A 23,135-nucleotide genomic window follows, 5' to 3' on the forward strand; every position below is an offset into this window, starting at 1 on the left:
TAGAGGATTGTATGTAAGACCAATGCTATCCTATAAACGACAATTCAGTGATGTGACTCTAATCTCAAGAAGGGTTCTTATGGACACGTCAAATCGCAAGAGGAGCAGTTTCACATTGCACAATAGGAACTTTGGCGGCCATCCTGTACAGTTATTAGATGATAAGATCAAGTAGCTTTTAGTTTAAACTCAGCCATTGTTGGCTTAATGTGTTCAACTCAGCAGTAGTTTTGCCTACACCACCCTATTCTTATTTAGGTGATATGTTTTTAATTGATTTCAAATGAATTCGAAAGACAACAGTCAAAGACGTTCTTGTGAAAATAGACTTTGCTTTATTTGAAAGTATATATTATAAAATATAAAGACTGTCCTTGAGCGTTGTTTCTTCGCTGCCTCAACTTACCTACACTTTAGTGTTCACTATTCGTTTACCAAGTTTGTTTTGAGGCGAACTCATATTATCTGGATATAAGTAGCCTTCAATGTCAACTGATTATTTGTCTAATTTGCTTTCCATAAAGTCATCCCATCGTACCGCCCACCAACACAGTCAAATGTAACGTCAATTTAGGTTTCTTTAGTCCCGAAAACTTTGTTAAAAATTTCGTCAAATTTTTTGGAGGAAAAAGTGAAGAAAAAATTTTTTATTTTTGAATTTTTTTTTTTATAAAAATTTTCTATAAAATACAACCGATAACCTAAAGCAGTGAAAACCTTATTAATATTCCAAACGGCAGCAACTAACTTATGAAAAAAAATATATATATGTGTATATATAAAAAAAATGTAATAATAAAAGCTTAATTTAATTTTCGTTACAATCTTTCTTTTCATATGCCATTTATGGTGATAATGATCATAATTGTTTGTTATACTTTTTATGGACTTTATATCGTACATATATATATACATATAATAATATGTACGTATCTCTGTCAAATCAAACCATTAAAATCAGACAAAGTTAAGTTTGAAAGTTGGTGTAATTGGTGACGGTGGTGGCAGTGGTGGTGGCAATGCGCTCATGTTTGCGCCAACGTACAACAACAACTTAATTGAACTTGAAATTTAAACATAGTAAATAAGTAGAAAAAAATAAGATATAGAAAACAACGCTATTATCAAGCGTAAAATAAAATGTATAAGCTCACTTACATGCACACAAAAACACACATTAATACACTCATAGACATATGCTTAAATATAATTTTCCATTTGTTAAGGACTATAAAGAGTGGCAAGAAAAACTAACCACACTAAAGAATCGTAACAACAAAAAAGCAGACTTTAACAGAACGAATGAAAAATCAATCAAAACAAGGCAAAAACAAAAAAAAAAAAAACAACACCAACAATTGCAATAACATGCAGAATCAACCAACCGCAAAGATCATGTTGAGCGTTGTTTTTCCTTGTGCGAAGAAAATCTATGCTTAGGAAACAAGGAAAGAGAGCAGCAAGAAACAAAAAAAAAAAAAAATTGCAAGCACGCGTCAACAATTTAATGCCACAAATCTTGCAAAAAGACACACACCTAGACATATAAATACCCACAGCAGTTGTATTTACCGAGCCATACCACTCACATCAGCAAAATATATAGGAAAGAAGGAAAAACAAGACAAAGTTTTATATAATCAAGAGAATCTAGTCTAAAATTATGGTGTTAGTGGCAGGCAATTGCAGCACAAAGACACTCGCAAAACAAATATCTGCATGTCTGTTGTGATTGTTTTTTTTTTTTTTTTTTTTCTTTTTCTTCTTTTACAACGAGGGTGTTGATGCAAAAAAGACAAGTACAACTTGTGCATGTTGCAGGTAAGAAAACAGGTGTCTTGTCTTAGGCGCGATGAAATGCTACTTTTCAACAGGAGATTGTATTGCGAAAAAGAATTTTAAATAAAAAATTCTAACAGAAATATTTGATGAAAGAGTTTTTGATTAGCTACATAGTAATCAGTCTATTTGCAATACAGTTAAGTTAAAGTTTAACAATTGAGATTATTTAATTTAATCGCGTTTAGCACCTCAACATAATGATGACCGAATGATGGCTAATCAACAACTACCTTTTTTTTCTGCTTTGAATTGGTATTTAAGGAAAACACCATTGCTTTTGAACGTATTTTACTTGCTAAAGAACGCCTAGATTTTTTATCTTGAATTGATGGCGAAGGGCTTTGAATCTTATAATAACTTGTTTGGGTTGTCATATATGGGTGAGTAGCACATCCCCTCCAAAGTAAGCTTAGCACTATCTTTTCTTAACTTTCTAAAGAATAAGAGGAAAAACTCGTATTTGCGAATGTGACAGCCAAGCATCGGCATATTGCATCAATTTTATGCTCTTCAACGGATCCGGGGTTGAGATAAACGGGTTAAAAATCTCTTAATTATCTCCACTCTGATCAAACTTTATGAATATGAAATTTCTTGAAAAACGATTAGGGACATTAAAGTTTATTCGATAAGCCTGACAGATTAGTACCACCATGCTTGACTAGGAAGGATATACCCATTGTATACCTTCCCTTCCCAAGTGGGGGAAGAGCTAACAGTACCAATCTATTTTCGTGTGAAATATGAACCTACGCTCCGGCGTATTAGTAATTAGCATTTGGGGACCGAAAACTGCTTAAGATACTCCTCAAGAGGTCATTGCTTGATGGAATCAGTGTGGTTGACGGTATCATAAAGCCATTTATTTATTTATTTTTTTTTCTATGAAACAGGATTGTGTGATGTTGCTGGCTAAAATAGCATATATTGAAGCGGCCTTTGGGTTAAATAAGTTGATCGAAAATGCTACACAAATTGTGGAACAATGAACTTGTTATGATCCTAGACATCATTGGTTACTTCAATTACTTCAATGAAACGCAAACTCTCAATAACTTTATTTTTAAACATTATTCTAGTTATTCTATGGTGGAATCAGCGCGGAAAAGCGACAAAAAATTGATATTCCAGAAGTAAACATTTACAAAAATCCAAAAACCTGAAAACATTTTTAAATGAGAATTTGTGTGAAACAATATCTAAAACAGTATAAAAAATCAAGTTCATATCTTATTTTTATATACCGCCCTTATTTGATCACCCCGTACGTTTTAGGGTTGTGTACATAAAAATCTACAAAAAATTTCTACAAACATTGTTTTACGTAAGTTTTCACTGTTGTAAGTCTTCCTCAAAGCGAGCTTCAAATATGTAAATTTCGTCTCTGAATTTCATTTAGGAAAGTATGCATAAAAATTTTAAATTTTTTAATTATTAAGAAACCTTACACTCTGCTAGGAGCAAGCAGTCGGATGAACAGACTTGAGAAAAGAACTTAGAAAGGCTAGGGTACACGTTGTTTTCCCCCTTATAGTGGATGTAGAGCTTCATGAACAACATAAATCGTGGCTTTCTTTATTAGCAGTAGATCCTACTCAGATGTCAGGTGCCCTTTCTTACTGACAAAGCAGAAAGTAATATCCCGATTCCGATATGAATATCGGAAGCCACTGTCTTTTTGCAAGGTCAAATTGGTTTTCTCGCGCGTTCTATATATGAAGCAATAACTGAAGGTCATTTAAATTGGATTATAATTTTAACCTAAGCAATAATATGTCTATGAAACCTAAATATAATAAATGAACGAAAAATGGGTGCGATCCAAACCATTTTCAATAGTGCTTGTCCTTGGGCCAAACCAAACGAGTGCACAAAATTTTGGACGGACTTTGATGTATTCAAAAAATGACTTTAAAGCGATTTGTGCTACAAACTGTAAGTCTGTCTCAAGTTTGTCTGGAAATTGCATACATAAGCGCAACTTTTGTCATAAGTAGTGTAAGGTAAAAAACACTTCCCTGCAAATAGAATCGTCTTAATGTTAATACGTTCGAATCAAATTTATTATTGTTTATGAAGAAATTTTTCTAAGGAAATTATTGTAGGACCCTTTCGAAAATCTAACGCCGTTCTTTTAAAACTAAAATAATTATCAAAAGTAATCGCTATTAAAAAGAGTATAAGTGGATATATCGTCGACCGGACTTTTGCTTTACGCTTATTATTCTTTCTAAATGGATTTAACAAATTTTCGCAATAAGTAACTAACGTTAAAAGCGTTAAAAGCGTTAAAACCATTTTTTAAATCTATCGGCGCAATAGCTACAATACAAATCTTGAGAGCTACGTAATTACTATTAAAATTGAATATGACTCGAACTCTACTACAGCACTATGGGACTACAGTGTCGAATACATATATTTTTAATTATAATTTCGCAAAAAGTTTTTTTAAGTATTCACCTATTAGTTAAAAATTGTTTTGTGTTCATTTGATTGAAAATCAATTATATACTTTTATATAAATGTATATATATAGTATATGTCATTGTGTGCAATTTTTCATCGGGCTTAGCCAATTTTAATTGAAATTCACGAAATGTCATTTCGTTTTGATTAATAACTTTAATATATTTTTTTCTTTAAATTATTACTAATTTTCTCTATTGATTTTTTTTTTTTTTTGTTTTTTTGTTTTTGTTTTTTCTTCTTTTTTCTTTTTATTATCAATTTTTCTTTTTATGTTGTTGTTGTTTTAATTTAATATTTAGCGCTCCCAGTGCTACCGTTAGCAAACTGAATGGCCAGACCACACCTCTTGATGTGTCGAGCCTATCGCAAAACGAAATACAAGGCTTATTGCTTGGCTCACACCCATCGGCTACAACAGCTGCTGTGGCGGCTGCAGCTGCCGCTAATATTACAACAACGGCGACTATTCAACAGCAGCAACAACACCAGCAACAAACAACTATAGTAACGGCTGGTGGTGGTGCGGGTGGCGGTACTGGTAATGGTACTGTTGTTATTACAGCAGATCAGCAACGTCAACCAGGTACCGCCACTACGATTAGTATTAAACGTGAGCCGGAGGATTTGCGTAAAGATCCGAAAAACGGTGCCGCTAGTAATGGCTCAACGGCCAGTAGCGGACAAAAGGTGAGTCAAAGAAACGAACCAAAATCCAAGTGTTTCTTCTCCTTCATCACGTTGTTGTGTTTTCCATATGTCACAACACTGTATGTGATTAATATAGAAACCAAATGGCAAAAGGTTGTTTAGAAAATTTCTTTTTTTTTTTTTTATTTTATACAATTTACTAAAACTATAAAGAGAGATCTTAAGAAAAAGGACGCACACGCTTCACAATACCATTAAAAAAAGCAAAAAAGCCAGTTTTGTTAGAAAAAAAAAAAACAAAAACAATTTTATTCAAGAAAATTATAAAAGATTCTCGTGCTTTTTTTTATACAAATTTTCTTCTTTTTCTTCTACAACTTTTCGAATGTTAAGTGCGCGAAACATTTTTTTTTTGTTTGTGTCGCTTTCATTCCAACTCTATAAAACCCATAACAAAATTCTAATGCTGTCTTTTTCTGAGAATTCTGTTCACCGCTTAATTTAAGAGACTTGCTTGCAATTGGCTTAAAGTCAGTCCCCCTTCCATTGATCTTGAGCTTTTCACTTACACTTATGCACATGCTTACTGTCACGTATGCACCACTCTCTAGGCTCTCAAACATTTCTTATTGTCTGTACTGTCTGGTGGTGAGAGTTAACTAAACGTTGGCTATTGGCTAAATACTAAGCGCAGCTGCTTCATAACATAAAGAAAAATATATAAACACGAAAATAAAATAAAACGCAAGAATATAAATAAATGCAAAAAAAAACTGTCATACTCTGTTCATTCAACAAAACAAATATAACAGTTAACAGTTAAATTTATACATACACATGCACGCATACAAATACAATCTATCACCATCTCTTTTCTTCTTTATTAATTTTTAATTACAATCTATGGCTGAGACTGTTTCTCTTTCTTAATATATATGAAAACTGATCGCTTACAATGCACAGAAAACGACAAAACTAAACGAAATAATAGTCTGTTTATACTAAAAACTGATAAAGCAAACGGTGAGTATGTGTATGAAATAGGTTTGATATCGAACTTCAAAAGGCAAGAAGTTGCAAATGATATCTGAACAAGGCTTGAGTTTGACGTATGAAACTGATAAGAGTTTTGAATCACAATAAGAAAAAAACCAAATCTTACAAATAAACAAATAAAAATAAAAAATCTAACATATGTATATATAATAAAATAAAAAAAATAATCAAGAAAAATAAAATAAAATGGAATTAAGTGAGAAAATAAAACATTAAAGATAAAAACAAATAAATTCCAAGACAAAAAAAAAAAAAAAAAAAATATGAAAACAAAAATATGTTATAAAATAATAAATAATAAAGTAAAATAAAATTTGTTTATATAGCATAAAGTAAAAGAGAATAAAATAAAATAATTTAAAATAAAATGCAATAAAGCGTAGCACAGGAAATCCAAATAAATTGTTATGAAATAAAGCTGAAGATTTAAAAGGAAAAACTAAAAAAAAAAAATATAGGAAAATGGCTATGACGATAAGCTAGAAGTAAACAACAATTAGTAAAAGCTGCAAAAAGTTTGATCGGTATGAAAATTAAACTAAAATAGATAAATAAAAGTAAATAAGTAACCAAATCGAAATTTAAAAATAAATAAATAAAATAAATTAATTGACATAAAAAATTTCAACAGCTTTTTTAGAATTAATATTAAATTTCTGCCAGCTTTTGAAGTCATAACAAAATATTTTCAATTATATTTAATAAATTTAATAAAAAGTAAACGAAAGCCTCTTTAGACGTAGAAAAAAAAACGAAAATAAAAAGAAAAGAAATTCTTTAATAAAATTCGAAACAAGGAGAGATTTCCCATCTGATGTCTATTTTAAAGTTAATTACGATGAAATTTTTTTGTTTTATTTTAGAACGAAAAATTACTTTGTTATTATTACTGCAATTTAATTAGATGAAGCGAATAAACTCCATGCCTAAAAGTTGGACTGCCATCAACAGCCAAGACTATCAGGCCTTTCTTATAAAGGATAAACTAGATGGTTAGTCTAGCCGCTTCAAAGAAGTAAAATATTCTATGTAATCTGTCTTGGGGTATACATTTTGTCTCAACGAACGTCGTTAATTACGAATGTTGTAAATACCACTTTAACCTACAATGAAGAAGTTTACTATATCCTAATTAAAGTAGTGGCCAAATGCCAAAACATCGCGATGTGGGTACCAGACATATCAGAGACATCAGAGGCGTCAGATCATTGTTCACTTTCGAATTGGCATAACTATTCCTATACCCATCCGTTTATTATCTTATTATCATCACATCCATCCAAACGGGCGTGCGTCTCTTCTTCATACCAACGCGCAATTCATCTGCGTTTCTGTGTCAATCTATCCCCACGCCTGCCAGTTCATCATATCACCCCAAAGCACTTGCCTTTTTGTGTATCGATCTATCGATCCACTTGTCCGCTGCTTCGGCACTAGAAAATAAGTATCAAAAACCACACAAAGTGTATGGCACTTAATAATTCAGTTAATTCAACAGTTTGCAGTTAATTTAACTACAGAGTAATGTAGTAACAGCTAAATATTCGTAGTCAATTCTTCAACTTAATGCAAGAGAGAGACCATCCCTTCGGTTGCTTATGTTGGGTCTACTTATTTCAGGTCGGTTTGATCGTTGGAGCTGTTAAAATCACATTAGGCTACAGGAATGACACACGAAAAGTAAGTTCTTAGATTCATTGGACAAATCTAACTATGAAAATGACTATAGTAGTCTAAAAGAAATAAGAAACGATAAGTTGGATTAAATAGTTCGACGTATATTTCATCTATAATTTATAGGAGATGTTGATACGAGCGTTCGTTTTACACCTGGATCCGTTTAAGAGTTCAATACAACGAAGACGTCCGTCCCACTCAGCCAACAGTTAATTAAACATCTTTAGGTTTCAAACTTTGCCGGGTTTTTTACGCGCTTTCTTCTTCTTTGATTTGAAAAAGTTGCGCTTTTTTAAAATGTTATAAATGATATAAAAGAGAGACTTTTTTAAAAAATTTTGCTTACAAATTTTTAAATATCATTTTTTACCCTTTCTGATGATTCGCTATAAAATTAAATTTTTGCTTTTTTCGTATTTTCATATTCATTTAGAATACAATGCAAAAGTTATGAATAAAGGTATTTGTGATTGTGTGGTGGTGGTGGTGGTGGTGTGCCTATTATATTCAATATTGTAGCAGAGTTGATGAGCTCTGTGACAGTGGTGGTGGTTGGTTTGATCATAACAGTCGTTTTGTTGTAAGACAACCAGCTCTAGGCTCTTCAGATGTTAGTTGTGTTTTTAATGTGGTCTTAGCAAGGTCGTCCATTGAAGCGCTTTCACGTGAGTTTTAGCGCATAAAATAAAAAAAAAAGATAATAAAACACCGTGAAACATGAGATGAGCGATTTTTTTTTGTTTTTTGTTAATAATTTGAAAATCAAAATTTGGAAAAACTGTGGTTTTAATGAATGGAAAAGAATTTATTCCGTATTAAATTTTTATACATTTTTTCAAAGCAAATTGCAAATAAATTAAACGCAGTTAAGAAGTGTTGAGGTAAAAACAAAAAAACAAAATGGTAACAAATCATATGTAAAAGCTTCTCAATTTTCGCTAATTATAAAATTACCCATTAATGAATAAAAAATAAAAACTAAACAAAAAAATATTTAAAAAATCATTTTTCAATAATTTAAAGGTCAAAAAAAAAAAAAAAATATATATATATATATATATATATATGTATATATATATTATAGTTATACGTAATATTATTTAATATTTTTGTCTTAATAATGCAATTAAAATTTTTCTTTATTTGAATCAAATCGTGAGAATAATTCAAAAATATATAAAACAACAAATTCCAACAAAATAATCAAATAACTACATACAGAAACAATGTTATTACATGATCTTGTTTATGTTTGGCAACAACAACATGAACAACATATGGTTTGATATCGTGTATATGTAGGCGGTTAGGTGTCTGCACTTATTTCACATCCAGCACCCCCGCATAGTGTGCAGAACAAGTTTGCCTCTTAAGTCTTTTCGGTTGCTTAGTACACACAATGACTTAAACGATTATTAAAGAAAAATCTTTACTAGTATTATATAATTAACAAAAAAAAAATAAAAAAATAAATAAGTAAATAAAAATACATGAATAAAAAAAATAAAACAATTTTGAAATTAATTCAAGTGCAAAGAGGCGTGTTTTACAAACAATGCAAACGACGTAGCCTTGTTTCTATGTCAAGATACATCCAAATGCTTTCTGTTTTAATGGTCCTATAACCGCAAAAAAAGAATTTATAAGGAATACAAACATATAAAAATAGTAAACTTAATAAGAGAATCAGCGAAACTTGGTAAGTAAAAATTTGCAAATTATTATGAATGGAGCTAGGAAGCTTTTCAAGGCAGATGTGACTATTAATAACCGTTAACTTTTCATAGGTTGGATAGATATATAAATTGCTTCGTAGATTGAAAAGAGAAAGAAAGCAAAAACCCTTAAAGGATAAGAGCAATTAATGCTTTAAAATTTTCTTTTGAGCCTTGCATCCTCTCACATTGCAGATCCATAAAAAAGGTTTTCGGAGGTCCCCAAGAGTGCACTTGGTAGTAGCCAGTTTTCTAAAGTTTTATGCTGGTTATCAATTGGCATTAGAACTCAATATCCTAGCGCTTACCCTAAGCTTTTCTTGGCTCAAAGCTTATTATATTAATGATAATATCGAATAATATTTTCCTTGAGAAGAAACTTAATACTTTGGAAAAAAAAAAAAATAATAATAATTCATATAAATAATTTATTCGTTTCATTTGTTGAACTTTGTTCTTCGTTAGGTCATCCATCAGATTTTCTATATGTACAATTTCTTGAAAATGCTTTCTGACACTTTAATAGTTGCCAATGGCAGTTTTAAGAGTAAGGTTAAAACAAGATACGTCTATATATATATATTTTTATAATATTTGCACATTAAAGAAATATTTTTCGATCTGTAGGGTTCAGCATAAGTATTGAGACAATCAGATAACAAATATGTAAAAAAGTATTGTTATAAAGTTAAAAATTAAATTTTCTGACATAAAAAAAATTATTTGTGGACAGCGATCACAGCATGTCATGGTCTGCTATTCTTCTTGGCAATGAGAACAATTAGCATACACCTTAACTTTAGAGTCTTTTTTTTAAATTGACCGCATCTCTCTCCTCTACATGAAAAACGTCAAGTAGTAGTGTGGACTTAATGAATTTTAATTTAATCTAATTTTGTATTAAGATTTTGCTGAGAATTTCAAATTCATACACAGTTAAGATTTCTTACCGAGCTGGTTAAAAGATAAGCTCGCTGCCAACTTATAAATTTTGTACATAGAGGAAGGTTTTGAAAAGGTTTTGAGCACACCATTCACAAGCACTTTAACAAAACACCGAAAAATTGACGACAAATAATGGAAAACCGTTAAAATGATAGAGAAGCGGACGTACATGTATGTTTACATAACTTGAATGTACATATAGATATATATAAAATCACACATTGGGAAAATTAGAACTAACTTAGTTTAACAAGAAAATTGAACTAATCTAACTGGAAAATTAACTTTAGCGAATAATGTAGTTAAAATCTAACACAGACTATGCAATGCATTATACGTACATATGTATATTTATAATAAATATTATATATTATGTATTAATATATTATGTATTAATTATATATATATATATATATATATATATATATATATATATATATATACTTTTTTACTGCACTGAATAAAAAAGTTTATTTTCCAATTAACATAAATTAGTTTAATTTTCCTATTAACGTAATTCATTTCTAATATTCGAAATTTCTCAAATTAATTCAATTTTTTTTGTAGTAAATTACCTTAATTTCATTTTAATCAGTTAAGAAATATTTCATATAAAAATATAAAATTATTTTTAATATTAATCGTTCGATATTTGACGCCTCAAAAGTATTTGGTTGATATGCTCATCCTACAGTTGGCGAATGGACGCCAAAGTTCTTATAAAAAGGGAAAAAGAAGTCAAGGCTCTAAAGAAGAAGAAAAGGCTATAGTTGGCTTTGGCACCTTATTAAATACCCTAGACCACTAGACTATTCATAGATAGGTTTTCAAAAGAAGGCATTATAAGGGAAATGGTCGAAAAAGTGGTCCGAACCATTTTCGGGAGTGTTCGCCCTCGGATCAAAGTACGTCGGCTTACGAAATTTCATCAAAATAAATCAAAAATTTGCGACTTTCAGATTGAGAGAACAAGAGCAAGAAGTTTTTCTGGATGCTATTTACGCCCGCGTACACTTAATATACACTTGTATTACAAATTGTGCAGGATATAAAAGCAAAATTTGAATCAATGGAAATCGTTTGACCCTGGGTCATTTTCATACCCATTGTCAGAATATTTTATTATTGCATTTTCATTACAAAGAAACATATTTCCATTAAAAAAGAAGACGATAAATTTTCATTAACCTTTACCTGCCTATATATGTCTGTCTGAAGTTCCGACAATTGTCTTGAATATTAGCGGCGATTTTTGAGAAAAACCAGCAAAAATATCGCAAATACTCTTTTAAGGCATTTTTTCGGAAAAATTTTAAAATGATCGGGAGACAGGGCAGCGGGATTACTATATAATGACCCGCAAAAAAAGGTTTTAAAAAAATGGATTTTTGGCTAAAAGGAATTGGAAACATGCTCATAGAAAGTAAAACCGTGCAATTTTAGAGATACGAAATTTGTCATGAAAACAAACGGCACGAGATATTTCATTCAAAGAATTGTTCATTTTTAGCGAGTACCGCTCCATTTTTTTAGGCAGGGTATGAATTCCGTGGGGAAAAGATAACTCAAATATTTTTGTTCCTAAAAGACACTCGATGTCTAGATAGTAAATTTAATAATTTCCGGATACTTATTTAAAACGATAGATGTTCAAATTAAGCGTAACTGAGTTTTTTTTTTTATTACCTTTAATTAAATAATTTAGAATAGCTTCGCATACCAGTCAATATAATGTGGGAAGGCCCAACATTGATTTATGAGTCTGACAAGCGCACATTCAACCGACTAAACCATATATATATAGATGTGCAAATGTATATATGAATATAATCGTAACCTTGAACTGTACTACGCTAGATATGTAGCAAGCTTCCTGCTGGCTGATTTACTTTTGCAATATGACTTCTGAAATACGTTAATAGATTTTTGAAACTTCGCGTCTGAAACAACATATATTGAAAACGTGGTATTGCTTTTAATTTTTATTACCAAATCGTTCCTATCTATTTTTTCAATCGTTGATTTAGGAGAACATAAGCTTCTAGTATAAAATTCTCTCATACGTATACTCAATTCCCATTTTCTTTTATTTAATTTCATTGATCTTTCTTTTTTTTTGGATAATCGTCGTAATATTTCGTTCATTTATTCTTCACGTTCCAATTTTTCCGTTTGTTGTGGGTCTTTTTCCGTTGACGATAAGATTGGTTTGTGAGGGAATAAGTGAATAATTTTTAAATTATTTTTTATTCATTTAGCTTAACTTTACAATGTATGTAGAAAGTTGTATAAAGCAGTAGTCTTCCATACCAAAGTTCTCATCCATATAATGACGTTGAAAACAACGGATCTTGCAATTCTTATGAAATCATTTCTTTAATCATTTCCTCGATGAAAATAGAATCTTCTACCATCCTAAATATCTTGCCATGGTCTGATCACAAAAGCTCAAAGAGAATTTACTTAGATTGCAACGAAGACTTAGGTCGAACTTGAGATCGATTATGGATCGACTGAGGTTTAGTTAACTAGGATATAGGAATACAGGAATGTAAAAGTTTCTTATTTGTACTAAAACTTTTTCAATTGTTTTTCAAATTTATTCGCTCTATTGCGATATAAATGAATTTCGAAGTAATTCAAAGTCAAAAGGACTTGAGACTTGAATAAACAGACTGAAAATAGTTGAAATTCTTTCACTTTGGCGTATTTCTAAGCAGGAAACTATATATCATTTATAAATGCAAATAGGTATATATGTACATATATAAATATGTGCAGAGAAGAATATGTAAGTGTGTTATGAATATTCTATATTCGCTTTTTAAACAAAACCGCCATTTAGAATTATTCTAATAAATTTATAGTTATTGTAGAAATATAGTTTCCTATATATGTGGGAATATATTTATATATTATATATTATGTATATGTATATATATATATATATGTATGCATATGGATCAAATTGTTTTTTCAAACTTCATTTCCTGTTAACTTTAAAGCAAACTATTTTGCTATAACATTTAAATAATTTTAACCGAATAGATAACGTTCTTTTTCTACACGTAGCTACTAACTCTGACTAACTTTAAAATTAGAAAGAAATAAAAAAAATGAAACAAAAGAATTTAAATAAACAGAAATTTGAAAATTCTAAAAAGCGAACTTATCGATATCATCAAAATAAAGGCGTGATGCGTAGTTGGGTTGATGCCATTCGATTCTAAAGACTGCTTTGTACCTATAAACTAATGTGTATTATACTAATATCCTATTGTTGTTGTAGTTAGTTTAGTATATGCTAAAATACGTTTTTAGTCAAGGTCTTGAAAATATTTTGACTTTGTTTCTTTGATATTTTATAACATTTTGAAACATTGAAACGTGTTTCTCCAAAAATAATCTTATTATAATTAATGCAAATTAAATGAATTTATTAACATTTTTTTTTTTTTTTTTGTTTTCTTTCTTTGGTTTTTGTTTTCATGCTGATACAAAATGTTAAATAGCCTCTAAAGAGCAGTCTAAAGGTTCCATAAATTGTATCATCAGTAAATTTTTTCAAGTTTCTTTTTCACGCCTTTTCATTTTTCAAAATTCACCAAAACAAAATAAAGACCTATAAATCACAAAAACAAAAAAAGAAAAAAAAAAACAGTAAAAGAAAACCAAAAAATTCTTAAAACTAAGTCCATGATAAAAAAAAAAGGAACAGGAAAACGCTCAAAGCGATGATAAGGCGACAACTAACATAAACATCAAAGTTTATAGATTTGCGAAGAAGTAAAGGCTTTAACTATTACCCTCCTTTCCTCGTTATACGTACGTACGTCATTCAATTCATTCCAAAAGTCTTTACGGATCTTTACATACTCAATACGAAGTTTATAGATATTTTTTTTTTGTTGTGTTTTGAATGCGTGGTCCTCTTTCGCCCCAGATGCCTTTCAGTTCAGAATACTGTTTGCGCTAAGTATAGCCATGTAGGATGCGTTTTCTTTTTATTAACTTCCTGTTACTTTAAAATAATTGACAGACAAATTGTTATAATTTTAATGACAACATAATGACAGGCAGTTATCAAGTGATTCATAAATAAAAATAAAATTCCAATATATGAACAAAGAACTTTACAAAAAAAAAAAAAAAAAAACGTAAGTAAGTAACACGAAAGAAAAACAAAGTTTCATTAAAATAAATAATAATTAAAATAAGCTTAAATGCGAAAAACGTAAGGCGAACGAAACTCAAGGACATTTGAAACCGATTTCATATAAAAAAGAAAATGATAACAAAAGAATAAAATCTTTCGATTTTAACGGTTCTTGCAATAAAAGCAATTAACAAACCTGAAAGAAAAATCACCTATAAAATCATCAGCAGTAAATGCTGCTTTTAAAAAAATTAAATCAAAACGGCCACGGTCCGCCGTTAAGTACCCTACCTTTCCTTACAGAAAGAAAGCATTATATGGGAAGCGTTCGAAAAAGCTTTGAATAAATCGAATATGGCGTCAAGAAAAAACGAATGAAAACACGCTAGTGCAACACAGTCCACCATTAAATGTCCCATACCACCTCAAAATTGGTAATATAACGACTTTTCAAAATGAGACTTTAAATGGTAGGTGTTCGAAAAGGCCGTTCGATCCGAACCGTTTTTAATAATGATTCTCAGTAGGTTATTTAAAACAAGACGGACAGACAAGCAGACAAGGTCGGTCCAGAAAGTGATTCTGAAGTGATTCCGAGCCGATCGGTACAATAGAAAGTGGGTCTATCTCAAGTCCTTTTAAGTATTATTTATATCTGCACTAACTTAATATATTCTCGTAGCACAAGTGATGTAGAGTATAAAAATTCGTTGCAAAAAAAAAACATAAACATTTTCAGTTTAATATCTTTTTGTTTTAATACAATTTTTTTTCAGTGTCTTTCAGTGACATGTGTGTGCTAAGTTGTTTCATTAAAAAGAAAAAAAAGTTTATAAATTTATTTCTAAATATTCAAAAAAAACTGAAAAGCAATCGCAAATACGCCCACTTGATCATATTTAAATATTTTAGAGTATAAAAAAAAAAATAATAATAAAATAATTTTTTATTATTATATTTTAATCTGATTCGTATGCATATTTCAGTTATATAAGCGCAACAGTGTTTTTTATCTCTTATTCACAAATAAAATTGTGTTAGTAACAATACAAATGTTTATGTATGCATGCATGCATATTTGTATGTGTGTGACTTTTGATATTTTTTCAACAATTCAAAGATTTTTCTTTTTCTTCTTATTATGAATTTCTTTAAACTTTGATTGACTTGTGTGTGAGTAGCGTTTAAGAAATCTTCACTCTACTATTCAAAGTATTTTTACATTTAGTTTATTTTTTTCTTTTTCTTTCGGTTATTTTTATTACCCTCACTTAACGTTAGCCACCTATCGGCTTAACTATCAGCGTGATTTATTTAATAGTGATAAACATACACGTTATAACATAAAAAATTTTTACTTACACTTATGTAATTGTGTTAATACTTTTTAATTATCATCTTCTTTAACTACAGTGCACTTTGATTTTATGTTTGAAAAATTCAGTAAAATATGCTCACCTTGGTATGTCTGCCACCAAAGATTCTATTATGAAAGTCATCATTTAGTTTTCGCGCTAACTAACTAACGCATCGCTAATTATCGGTAGCGGACCATTTTAATGCAGAATTTTTATGTGAACTTTTCTTTTTTCTCAATCTTTTTGTCAAATCTTTTATTCTTGTCTATCATACAGTGTAAAAGTTATTGATCAAGTGCTTTCATTACTCTGCATAAGTGTACTTTTGCTACTATTTTAGAGCTGTCAGTGATAAGTTTCATCCATATTTACTGCAAATGAATGAGACGAACTAAGTGCGAAATGCATGGATACGAGGACAGATAAAAAAAAAAAAACGAACATGGAATCAGAAAAATTTATAGACGAACGGAATAGTGGATGCATGGACGAATGGTTAAATGACCGAATAAGCGGATGGCTAGGCATGCGTGAATGCATGGATGGTTAGATGGACGAGCAGGTGGACGAAGAAGAGAAAGACAAGACGAAAAACCGCCAAGCATACAAATGGAAGGAGGGACGATCACTGCGCCTGATCAATGCTCTGGATCTGATGGATACTCATATTCACGTATAGAAGTCGTGTAGTGTCAAACGCGATAAAATGTACTGAAAGATGCTTCGTGAAATATAGGGTTGAATAGAGAGAACCGTACATAAAAAAAAGACATACACGCGAACTAATAATCACGGAAGCTAAAGGACAGGCGCAAACATAAGCGAGTAAACGAAGTGGTTTATAGCGCAAGCGTAGGGACAAACGAAAGCTTAGACAGGAGATGACGTAGGCAGATGTCTAGACAAACGCGTAGAAAGTCCACTGATGAAATTTGGTCAAATTGATCGATTGAAGAATGCCCATGTAAATGAATGCATGGACAAATGAAAAGATGATAGATGCATAAAAAGTGGATTGATGAGAAAGGGTACGAATTAACAGACATACGGACATACGAAAGCATAGACAGATGACTAGATAGATGCGCAGAAACGTAACTCACACTTGCCTGAATTTATTACCGAATGCATTTATAGAAAGTGAACTGATGGTAAGACACAGAAGGAAAGGCCACGCGAAAGTTATGGCATAGATAGACACCCGGTTAGACGACTAGAAAGCAGATTGATGGGAGAGCATACAAATTCACAGGAAAATGTGTGGACAGCCATATAAATTCACAAGCGAGGGAATACATCAACGAAGTAGTTTGGGAACGCAATCAGTTAGGGAAGCGATAAGCCAGCCAGCTAGTTGTATATCGAAGCACTGATTATTCGCTAGAAAAATAACCGTCTGAATGAAAATAAAATAATTTAAAAACTCTTGGCTATATGTAGCCAAAGTATTGCATTGATCAAGAATGTTCCAGAACCGAAATATTAAATCTTTTCTATCTTCTGTAAGCATTTCACAAGTACTTTTCTTTCAAATGTTTTAATTGGAACTAAGTTGAAAGCATAAAGAGTTAACTAGCAGAGCCATAAAGATTAGAATCGTAGCAATCTTTGTTTTCCAAGAAAAAATTTAAACCTTTTTCAAAATCAGCCGTCAGCATTTCCAAAGCATTCCTTTCTAGCAGTGGTCATAAACAAGCACTTTTCGTCTCTTTGATAATCAATCACGTCGTAATATATGTTGAAAAATATTTCCCTCATTTCCTCGTTCATTTTACTTTACTACAAAAATTCCATCCAGGAGTAAAAACCATCTCAGGCCAAGTGTTGCATTAATTCTTTTTCTTAAACGTTCACTATACCCCGTATGGGAAATAACTCGGAAAAAACAGTGAGTTGAGTTCGATATCACTTGAGTATCCACCGTAACTGACTAAATCGTAAATTAATCGTAATTTCTGCTTTAAAATCTTTCATAAGTCAGCAGCGAAATTTCATTTCTTACACATGTGTTTTTTTTTATAAAAATTTCCAAGAAATATTTTTACAAATAATGATGCAATCCCTTATTACAATTAAATTCTTTTTCATCTTCTATCGCGCTTCACCGAAGTATAAAAGATGTTATTGTCTGCTTTTAATGCTGATATGCGTTAAGTTGGTTTCTCTTCAAAAACTCTTTAGATAGAAAGTTAAATGAAAATCTTCTGAAATCATATCTCACGTAGTTCATTAAAAATATTGCCCAAACATGAAGCACTTTACTAGGTACATTCACAGAATTATTTTTTTGTCGTATAGAGTGCGTGCCATCTTGAGAAGAAAGCTCTAAAAATACTTTTTGAATGAAATTTTATCTAAGCAGATCAGACTCATTCATTATTATTTTCATGCGTGCACAACGGTTTCTTCTTATTGTGCTTTACACTCTATTTGCGGCAGATAACATATTAAGTTTTTATGGATATACGTAACATCCAGGAGGACTTTGGATAGATCCAACCAATAAACATGGGGTCGCTAGATTGTGGCCACTCGTTATCTATCTCCTCTCTTTCCTCATTCCTTTCCGATCATTACCGTGTTACACGTAAGAGTGATTGACTGACGAAGGGAATAAATCATCAAATAACCGCTGCCTTCACTAAGTTCATCGCAAAAATGGTAAATACGTTACATTTGTAGTGCTACACCAAACATTTTGCGAAGATTTAAGATCTTCAGCTGTGTTATGCAAGTGATTATCAAAAGCGTTTTGAAAATCTCTTCTTCCACTTGTCAACATTGTCGCAATTTTTTTAAATTTAGCATAACGAACTATATAGACGATTTAGTTTCCACTCAATATATAATAGCTAACGTAGCGCCGAGCTGTTTTTGATTGAGCTTAGCCCAGCTTAGTATCTTCTTTCAATTTGCGCAACTTTGCGAACTTTAACCTCGAACATGCACGTGACTTAAAAATTCATTTTAATCAACTAAAGATTTAATTCCTTACAGAAATGACTTTGGCGGGTGTTGTTCTCGACGGATATATGATATGAGTAACGTGCCGGTGTGTACACTACTAGGGAAGTGGGTTAAGCGTCGACATACCTACTGCTGTGATCGAAAAGTAACAGGAACAAGCCTTCGTCCATTATCGCGATGAAATGCGTTATTAATCAATTATTTATTAATTAGTTATTAATTCTTGAGAGAAAATTGTTCCTAAAAAATATTACTGGAGTATAACGTGTTGTTCGCGCAAAGCCATTCCCCAGACCAATAACTCTTCGTTAATAACTCACGATAATACAATTTTTCACAATGCATTAGCCCTTCGCCACTTTTTCACCAGATATTCTATTCATATTTTTCCACAGACCGACGTACTGACCTGGTATAACTCCTTCTAATTTCTGGGTCTTCTCAGAAAACACCGTTTCGATCGACAAAGTAAAGCCGAATCGCAAATTGTTTTTATTCTTTAGATGAGTACTTTAGTTGTACATTATGAGCTAATGAATATGTTGACATGATTTTTGACACATTTGTCAGTTGAGTTGCTGCCAACCTAAGAAATAAAAACTCGTTTAGATAACTCTTGTTAACTTTTGATTACGATAGCGTTAAGAAACTATCAACGAGATTTACGTTTATTTATCAAAACAACCAACACTGTGGAGAGACCAATGCGATTTCTGGATAGCATCAACCTTTAAACGATACGTGTCAACACTTCAGATCATTAGTTTATAAGTTACAGTCGTTTCAGTGACGCTACTTTTATTATTTCCAAAGCTCAGGCAAAGCCCGAATATCGTTTGTTGAATAAACGTTGCTCTTTTATGAGAAAAAATACGATTGCAAACAGTGGCAGCTTGGAGGATGTTACGGGCCGGCGTTTCCCCGTCGGAAAGATAAATATGTGTGTGATTGTTGAGATAGCTAGCACGCTGATGATATCAAATGTCAGCGCATTTATTACTTTTCATGAACATTTGTTCATGAGACAGCTCTGTTTGAAGTGGGTGCCGCGTTCGTTCACTTGTGACAACAACATGCTCACGTCGCTATTTAGGCGATTTTTTATGCCAAATGAGACAATGGATAAGACGTCGGTTCATCACTACTTTCCTTCGTCAAATCGGCAATAAGCCGGCTGGATAGCAACCGGCGAAGGCCGTGCAAAGCAACGAAGAAACCGGTGTGCTTTTAGCGACTATAACTTGTAAACTAATGGTTGAAATGTTAAGAAACTTTGACGCGATTCGTTTAAAGGTTGGCGCTGTTCAAAAATCATATGGGTCTGTCAACAGTGCCAGAGGGAGGATATGATCTGTTGTGAGAAAAAAAAAATAATATGAACAAGTAAATAAACAAAAACGTTGTGCGGTTCATCATTAAATACCCTACACCAGGCCACCATCAATCATACAACGACCTTTCAAATATTGTAAATAGTCGAAAAAGTGATCCGATCCAAACTATGAATTTGTGGACTGAACACAAGAATATAAGACGAACAGTCAAGTTTACAAAGTAATTATAAGTCGATCGATATGATAAAAGGTAGATCTATCCCAAATCCTTCTACTTGTTGCAGACTTCCCACAAACTTAAAATATACCCATTTACCACAAGTGGCGTTGGTTATACAAAATATAAGGAAGAAGAGTACTATACATCTTGTATGCATTCTACGTTTTATTTCGAAAATTACGAAAACACTTCGCAATCTCTCGAAAAATACGTGTTGCGTATGGACAGAATGCGTGAGCTGCGTTTCGGAAGTGATTAAGCAACTTAATCTTAGATACTTTTGTTTTACCGATGCTGTGCACCAGCCACTGTTGATATTGCCCAAATAAAAGCTTTAATTAAATGCGACTATACAAAGATGCATTCCATACCTCCGTATAGACCTAGTTTCAGTTTTTAAGGATATTTGCTGTGCCTGTGCTTCATTCATTTTTTCAATAAAATTGTTCCCGGACTTAAATGAACAATTTATGGATTCCCAAACAGTTACTTTTGGAGGATAGAAGAAGAAAATAAAGGAAATGCTATCAGTCATTGTTTGATAAAGAGATTGTTATTAAACAATTTTCACAAGTAATTTCATGTAAACTTGAAGAAAACGATTTGAGTCCATTATGGTTTCAATAAGAAAAATAGGCTTTTCGGTTGCTGCTGCTGCGCTTAAATTCCCAATTTTACTTTAAATTTTACTGCTTTGTAAACAGCCTTTGCTTTTCTATATAAAGAAAAAGACCAAGAATATTTTTTTTTCTTTCAACTTTTAATTAATTGTTTTTTAGCGATAAATATTTTAGAGACTGCTTGAAAATACTTTTACATAATAAACTAGAAAATAAAACAACGAAATCGAAAACAAAAAAAAAAAAACAAACCATCACAGAAAAGTGAAACTAACAAATATAACATAAAAAAAGCAAGACACAGAGCCACAAGTAAGGTGCGGTCCAGTATATTAACCATCATAAACACCGCGTACACACACTGTGGTCATTCATCTATGATTTTGTGGTATTTATTTATGTATTTTTTTTTTACACCTTCATCTCTACGACTTGTTATGTTAGCGATGATTTTTTTTGTTTATTGTTCTTCAAAACAGGTGTTTAATTTAGTTGTTAAAAAAATTTTTTTTCTTGTATTTTTAAAAATATTTGTTTATATATAAAATTAAAAAAGGAGGAAATATTTTTTTTTTCATGGTTGAGAACGATTTAGAAAAAAAATTGCAAAAAAAAAAAAAATTTTGACAAATGCCAAAAATATATAATTCAAACATTCGCAGGTAATTGTGGTGCAAACGCCTTCACCCACAACAACACACATACAAATCAAAGAACCGCCACCCAGTCCTGGAAGTCCCACAAATACCGAAGCAAACATGTATGCTGCCGGCGGCGGCACTCAAATCTATTTGCAGGTAAGTTTTCAATTAACAAAAGATAAAAGTGGAAAAGTAAATGATGAAAACAAAAAAAAAACAAAACAAAAAAATGTGAGATTTTTTTCTTACAAAGCAATTGAATAAAAAAAAAACATTAACGCGAAACAAAAAAAAAAAAAAATAATCGAAAAACAAAAATACTTAACAACCTGTAAAACCATAAGATGAGATTTAATAGTTTTACTTAAATGTGACGACAACAACAAGAACAACAACAACGAAACAAATTACCTTTTGCGGTGGTAGGCCGAGGCTACTGGTTTAAATTGTTAACAGAACATAACGTAATAATAACAACGGTGTTAATAGCAGAACGCACAAAGCTATCGTCTCTTTATCTCCTCAACTCTCGCTCTCCCTGTAGCCAACAATAGTAGTAGAGTCAACTGGTAGTACGTCAGTCAATGATTTAGCGCCAGTGGCCATTAAACCGGAATACCACTCACAAACTTAACAAAAATACGGATTGAACATGTTTTCTATAAAAGAACACATACGTACATACACACATGTATATGAAGTCAACAAGCACACCTCCACTTAGTAATCTGCAGTAAAAAGAACCACAAAAAACAAAACGAAACAAAACTATATTGACATTGACAACAACAACAGAATAACACATGTGGAAAAACAAAAAAACATAATCCGATTATCACCCACCAATTGCTGTTGCGGAGAGCTGTAGCATGCTAGGATACAGATGACTGAGTGCACACATGCAACATTAATAAATATTTTAAAATCACTTAATTTTTTGTTATATTGTTATTGTTATTTAAGGGCCCGCATCAGAACTCGGCTGGTGGCGCCGGATCAGCGGTGAATACGCAAACACCCAGCCCAGGTCCTTACATTGGAGCCGATGGTTATGGCATGTACACAACTGGCCGTTTAACAACTGCTCCAGCGACAACTTTTATAGCCGAGAACTACTATCGGGAATATTTTACCACAGACGGTCAAGGTTATACGCCCACGCGTACCATTTATGGCGACAATGATGGTAGCCAACCTACAGCTACTTATGAGGGACGTTTCACTACCACCACCTCCGTTGCTAACAATAATGCTCCACCGCCTCACCCCGCTACTACGGTCTTAAAGAATGGTGGCACTCCGATCTATACGAAAACAGTAACCGCTGCTGGCCTTACAGTCGATTTGCCTAGTCCGGATTCGGGTATAGGAGCCGATGCGATAACACCCAGAGATCAAAACAACATACAACAGGTATGTAGAGGCAAAAATAATAATAACAATTGATTGAGTTTCACATTTGTTCATAATCCTTAATACAAGTC

At 31.8% G+C, this 23,135-nt stretch overlaps 1 protein-coding gene across 6 annotated transcripts in view; it reads left to right on the forward strand.

Annotated features, from left to right (window-relative positions):
- Positions 1-23,135, forward strand: part of LOC119636794 (protein grainyhead) — a 222,255-nt gene that overhangs the window by 143,942 nt on the left and 55,178 nt on the right. For 3 of the 6 annotated variants that reach the window (XM_038032401.1, XM_038032402.1, XM_038032403.1), the window contains exons 3-5: positions 4,614-5,001; positions 21,673-21,807; positions 22,615-23,064. In XM_038032401.1, coding sequence (XP_037888329.1) covers positions 4,614-5,001; positions 21,673-21,807; positions 22,615-23,064 — 973 coding nt within the window. Of the gene's footprint in view, positions 1-4,613; positions 5,002-8,056; positions 8,361-8,848; positions 9,395-21,672; positions 21,808-22,614; positions 23,065-23,135 lie in introns of those variants that run through there. The other 3 variants (XM_038032407.1, XM_038032405.1, XM_038032404.1) reach the window with 3 other exon arrangements.

Source organism: Glossina fuscipes, unplaced genomic scaffold, assembly GCF_014805625.2.
Source record: "Glossina fuscipes isolate IAEA_lab_2018 unplaced genomic scaffold, Yale_Gfus_2 28, whole genome shotgun sequence".
NCBI classification, from domain to species: domain Eukaryota; kingdom Metazoa; phylum Arthropoda; class Insecta; order Diptera; family Glossinidae; genus Glossina; species Glossina fuscipes.